Source organism: Vombatus ursinus, unplaced genomic scaffold, assembly GCF_900497805.2.
Source record: "Vombatus ursinus unplaced genomic scaffold, bare-nosed wombat genome assembly UNPS02001287.1, whole genome shotgun sequence".
Lineage (NCBI taxonomy): Eukaryota > Metazoa > Chordata > Mammalia > Diprotodontia > Vombatidae > Vombatus > Vombatus ursinus.
In genome coordinates this window covers 5,670,155-5,676,154 of record NW_020941065.1, presented here as the reverse complement: position 1 = coordinate 5,676,154, position 6,000 = coordinate 5,670,155, and the positions used below count along the sequence as shown (strand labels likewise).

Here is a 6,000-nt window from a genome sequence, read left to right as displayed (position 1 = left end):
TAACTCTAATAAGCCAGTGGAAATCAGACATAGGTTTTAGTACAATCGGAGAGTGACACACCCCACCAGCAGTTGATGGGAATGTTTGTTATTCACAATTCAGTTAGTAGTATTTATATAATACATCAAGCAAAGAAAAGAAAATGGCTGCTCATTATGCTACAATTGGTTATACAAAGAATAAAAGCATGCTTGTTTAGGAGAATCTATATCATAAGTCACAGGAGCTAAGAGAAGGAATATGTCCTTATTAGTATGGCTAGTTACACTAAATCAGAGAGAACTACCTGACAAGCTAGATAAAGGAGGGGTCATTCCAGAGACTGTAGAAGGCCTCCTTTTTTTAGCAATTAAGTCCTTTCGTGCCAATTAGGGGAGCAAAGAAGACGCTGAAGGGAACCAGCTGTTGTAACTGGTCTTGCAGTTCATGCAGGGGTCATACACAGCAAATTGAAAAATACAGAACAAAATGGAGTCAGTTACATTCTCCCAAAAATCTGCTTTCAGCAATTGCTTGACGATTTCTAGCACTGATCAAACTATCCAGTTTGTTTCCATTATCAATGGTGTGTTTCGATCTTCTGTGTGTTTGTTAGGTGGGGCCATGATAACTGAAGGTGAGCTCCAGAGCCAGGTCCTCGAGGCCATCAACTGTGTCCTTTATGATCAGCTCAAATTCCGAGGGAACCGAATGGATTACTACAACGCCCTGAACCTGTATATCCATCAGGTAAGGGAGCGGTCCTGCATTGGGGAAAAGTCTAACAAGTCAGACTTGACTAGCATTGCAGAGTCTCAAGGTGGGAGGTGTCTCACTTTTAAAACCTCACAAATGGGCCAGCACTCAGAAAACAGTTCCTTCCCTTGTAGTGTTGGTAATGTGTTCTAGTAAGCCAACGTAAGACTGTTAAAGCTTTAAACCAAGAGGCCATGTGACCTTGGATACTTTAAATGCATCACGTGGACTGAGTTTGCCATTTTGGCCCTTCTCTGAATTCCTTTTGATTGAGTGACTTAGCCTCACGTCTGTGTAACATTTTAAAATAAATTTTATTGCTGCCTTTTGTTTTTACCTCACTGTCATTTCAGAATATAGCCACCTCCCTTTCCCTGGAGCCCTTTGAATAACAAAGCAAAAGAAATAGGCAAAATCTGCTCACACGGGCCTGGTCTTCTCACAGTGTGTACACTATTCTGCACCAGTATTTTCCCCACCTCTCTACCAAAAGAAAGGGCAAGAGGAGGAGGGAGGAGAAAGAATGTTTTGTTCTCTTTTTGTTTGTGAGCAAGAATGATTATTACAAGCATTTAGAGTTTATCTCCTCTTTACATGCCTTACATTTACATTATTGTAATCTTTGTGGATATTAATCTCTTAGTTCTGCTTACTTCACTGTGTATCAATTCATGTAGGTCTTCCCAGGTTTCTCGGAATTCCTCACATTCATCATTTCTTCTGGCACAATAATAATTCATTACATTTTTAAGCACAATTTCTTCATCTATTCCCCAGTTGAAAGAAATCTATTTTGTTTCCAATTTTTTGCCACAACAAAAAATGTTCCTATGAATATTTGTTATATATGAGACTTTTCTGTCTTTGACTTTCTTGGAATATATACCCAGTAATGGGATTACTGGGTCAAAGGGTATAAGGGGTAAAATTCTGGTATGTTTACCAGAATTGTTATAGCAGTTCACAACTGTATCAGTGGTATATTAGTATGCCCATTTCCCCAGACCCCCTCCACTTTTTCTCTCTTTATTTTTGCCGGTTTGATGGATGTGAGGTGAAACCTCAGAGTTGTTTGAATTTATATTTCTTATTCATGATTTGGAGTATTTTTCCTGTAGTTGATGGGTTAAATAAAAAAAAAACCACTTTATATCCTTTGGTTATATCCTTTGGCAACTCTTTTATTGGGGAGTTTTATATATTATTGACCTAGTTTTATATATCATTGTCAATTTCTTATATATCTTGGATGTCAGATTTTTATTAGATATTTGATCCAAAGATTTTTCCCCACTTTACAGTTTGTCTTCTTACCAACTGCATTAATTTTGTTTGTTCAAAAGTTTTTAAATTTTGTGTAATCAAAAATTATCCATTTTTTCTTATGTGATCTACCCTAACTCTAGTCATCTAAAGAATTTTCCCCCTGCCCATAGGAAAGGTACAAACTTCCCTTCTCCTCTAATTTTTATTTTTTAATGATGTGACCTTTTATAGTTAGGTTCTAGGTCCATTTGAACTTTGTTGTGATAGATGCTATAAGAAGCTTCTGTAAAGCCAATTTATGCTAAATGATTTTCCTCCTTTCCTAGCATTTCTGGTCAAATAGTGTTTGTTCTTCCTCCCAAGAGTTTATGTTTTTGAGTTCATAGAACACAAGTTCTGGGTTAGTGTTCACTCGCTACCCCTCTAGTCTGTTCCACTCCCCTGTTTTTTTTTTTCTATGTGTGTGTGTTTTTTTTTTTTTAAACGATACTGAATAATTTTGTTGATTATTACATTATACTGTACTTCAAGATCCAATAGTACTTAACTTCATTCCTACTTTTGTTCATTTTTTTACCTTGAAATAATTCTTTTTAAAAAAAAATTCCATAGTTTTTTTATGTCTTAGTTTTTTTTAATATATTCAGCTCTATTAGCTAATAAGTTTAGTTTTTTTTTTTCTCTTTCAGGTTTTAGGCCGAAGAACAGGAATCCCGATTAGTCTCTCTGTACTCTATTTAACAATTGCCAGACAGCTAGGAGTCCGACTGGAGCCGGTCAATTTCCCTAGTCACTTCTTGTTAAGATGGTGTCAGGGTATCGAAGGGTGAGTTTTTTTAAAGTCACGATTGGTTCTAAGGACCATGTATTTTCAGTAACAACAACAATAATAATAGCTAACACATATATTGCTTACTATGTGTGAGGTGCTGTGCTAAGCACTTTACAGTCATTATCTCATTTGACCCTCACCAGAACCCTGGGAGGTAGGTGAACCAAAGCAGGTAGAGGTTCAGTGGCTTGTCCACGACCACACAACTGTTAGATGTCTGAGGCTGGATTTGAACTTATGTCTTCCTGATTCCAGGCCCAGCACTCTGTCTACTGTACCACCTGGCTGCCCCCAGTAGGATACCTCATTTTTGGTATGAGCCAAAGAGTGTTTGGAAATGGTGTTTCTGTGACTTGTATAGCATCATCTGCTCCTCTTCCTCCTCCTCCCTTTGTCCATGTAGGGAGTCATATCCTTACATGTGGTTTTGATCGCTTGTACTTCACAAGGTATCTTGTGTTTGGGGCTTGGGGGCTAGATTTTTTTTCTTCCCTATTTATTCATTCATTCATTCATTCATTCATTCATTCATTTATTTATTTATTTATTCTGTCATTGTCTTTTTTGAAAAACTGGGACAATTAACTCTTTTGTCTCATGTAGTTTTTATTCATGATTTCTTGAAATACAGCTCTGGTAAAGCAGGCTTTGATAAAGCCCATTAGGATTCAAATGGAGCTACATGACTATGCCTTTAAACCCAAATCACTCTGACTGTCCCTGATTGGCCGATAACAGGCCCCAGCCCAAGCCTCGCTGGTTCATTGGGTTTTGATGGCCCCGCGTGAGTGTAAATAGCAATTGTTTCTGCTCTGGCCAGAAACTCTGAGGGTCTTACCTCCCAGACTGATTCTTTTAGGAAGTCAGACTAGGCTGTCTTTTGCCTCAGTTCTTACCTCATCTGTAATCACCTAACGGGCGTTTCCCCAGACAAACTGAGACCTCGGAGAGACCTTAGCTTAAAAAGGCCGAGGTCTCCCACTGCATCCAGGCCGTCGCCAGTCATCCTGACCTGGGTCTTGCCACTGGACTCCAGTGACTGAAGGAGAGAGTGAGGCCGATGACTCTGCACAGCTCTGCCTCACTCAATTTCAATTCCTTTGCCAGTCAGGACATCACCCTGCTGATGTCAGTGGTCCTCTTGGAGAATGAAGGACAAAACAACAGCATCATCTTCAGTTCTGCAGCAGAACTGGCACAAGCGACTTTTTAAATACAATTACATTTTAAATTTTCCCTGAGTGCTGCATCCACCCGCCACGGCTGTCTTAGCCAGTCTCCTCGTTCCCATCTACCGTGTCCTTCTAACTGTGCAAGGTGGATGAAGGAGACTTCTTGGAGCTGTGGCCTGTGTCTCCCTCCTCTGCCCTTGTCTTGCTCATCTCCGAGGAGCCAGCCACTGTCTGTCACCATCCTTCCCTCTCTAGGTTTTCACAACACTGTTCTCTGCTGGTTCTCCTCCTACCTGTCTGACCACTCCGCAGTTTCCTTTGCCGCATCTTCACCCAGTTTTTGGCCACTAAGCAGAGGTTTCCCCAAAGGCTTCATCCTAGGGCCTCTTCACTGTTTTCCTTGGTGATCTCATCAGTTCTGAAGGATTCCATTATTACCTATATACAGAGGATCCTCAGATCTGTTTGTCCAACTCTAACTTGTCTTCTGGCCTCCAGGGTTTGTTTTTTTGTTTTTGTTTTTGTTTTTGTTTTGTTTTGTTTTTTTGGCTAGGCAGTGGGGTTAAATGACTTGCCCAAGGTCCCACAACTAGTAAGTGTCAAGTGTCTGAGGCTGGATTTGAATTCAGGTCCTCCTGACTCCAGGGCCGGTGCTCTGGCCTCCATTTTTGCATCTCCAACTTACTATTAGACAATTCAAACTGAATGTCTCATAGACATCTTACACTCAGTGTGTCTAAAATTAAGCTCATTATCTTTTCCCCCAAACCCTCCCCTGTTCCTACTTTCCCTGTGACTGTTGAGGGCACCGCCTTCCTCCCAGTTCCCCAGGCTCACAACCTTGGTATCATGCTGGCTTCCTCCCTATCTCACCCCCCACCTCCAAGCTGTTGCCAGGTCGGTTGATTTTACTTTCATATCATCTCTCAAAGATGCCCCCTCCTCTCCTCTGACACTGCCTCCACCCAGGGGCAGGCCCTCATCCCTCACCCCTAGACTAGTGCAGTGGCTACTGGTTGGGGTCCCTGCCTCCATTCTTGCATGACTGCAGTCCATCCTCTCCTTAGTAGTCAGATTGGCTTTCCTGCATGTTTTATATGACTTCATACATCTAATCAATATCATGTCCCTTGCCTCCTCAAAGGGTGAGGAAGGGGAGGGAGGGAGAGAATTTGGAAGTCAAAAATTTTTTAAATAATGTTAAAAAATTTAAAATGTAATTAGGAAATACTTAGTGAAATAAGTAAAAACATATTTTTTTTAAAAATTGACTTTCCTAAAGTACAGATCTGACCATGTCATCTCCCCTCCCCCCATCTCTACCCCCCCGACACACACACACACACACACACACACACACACACACACACACACACACTCACTCTCTCTCTTTTCAGTAAAGTCCAATGACTCCCTATTGCCACCAGGATGAAATATAAAATCCTCTGTTTGACTTTTAAAGCCCTTCATTACCAGGCCCCCTGCCCCCTGCCTAGTTTTCTTATACCGTATTCCCCTTTACATATCCTGTAATCCCATGGCACTGATCTCTTTGCTGTTCCTTGGGTGGGACACCTCCATCTCTCAATTTCATGCATTTTTCTGGACCATCCCTCATGTCTAGAACACTGTCCCTCCTCATCTCCTTCTCCTGGCTACCCTGGCTTCCTTCACCTCTCCAAAGCCCACCTTCTGCATGAAGTCATTCCCAGTCCTCCTTAATCTTAGTGTCTTCCCAATGAAATTATCCTCACCATATCTTATATAAGTCTTCTTTGCACATTGTTGTTTACATTTGGTCTCTCCCACTGAACTATGAGCTTCTGAAGGGCAAGGACTGTTTTGTGCCTTACTTTGTTTCCCCAGTGCTCAGCACAGTGCCTGGCATGTAGTAGGTGATTCTTAAATGCTTGTTGACTTAACTTTATCGTTAAACATTTTTTTCTATCAGATTTTAAATCTCCTTTAGTCATATTTCCATTATATACATGAAA

General features: G+C 40.9%; 1 protein-coding gene across 1 annotated transcript in view; it reads left to right on the top strand.

The window, feature by feature from the left end:
• The window catches only part of FBXO21 (F-box protein 21), a 41,908-nt gene that overhangs the window by 18,225 nt on the left and 17,683 nt on the right, over positions 1-6,000 (top strand). Inside the window, exons 6-7 of the mRNA XM_027863718.1 lie at positions 597-730; positions 2,692-2,828. Coding sequence (XP_027719519.1) covers positions 597-730; positions 2,692-2,828 — 271 coding nt within the window. The remainder of the gene's footprint in view (positions 1-596; positions 731-2,691; positions 2,829-6,000) is intronic.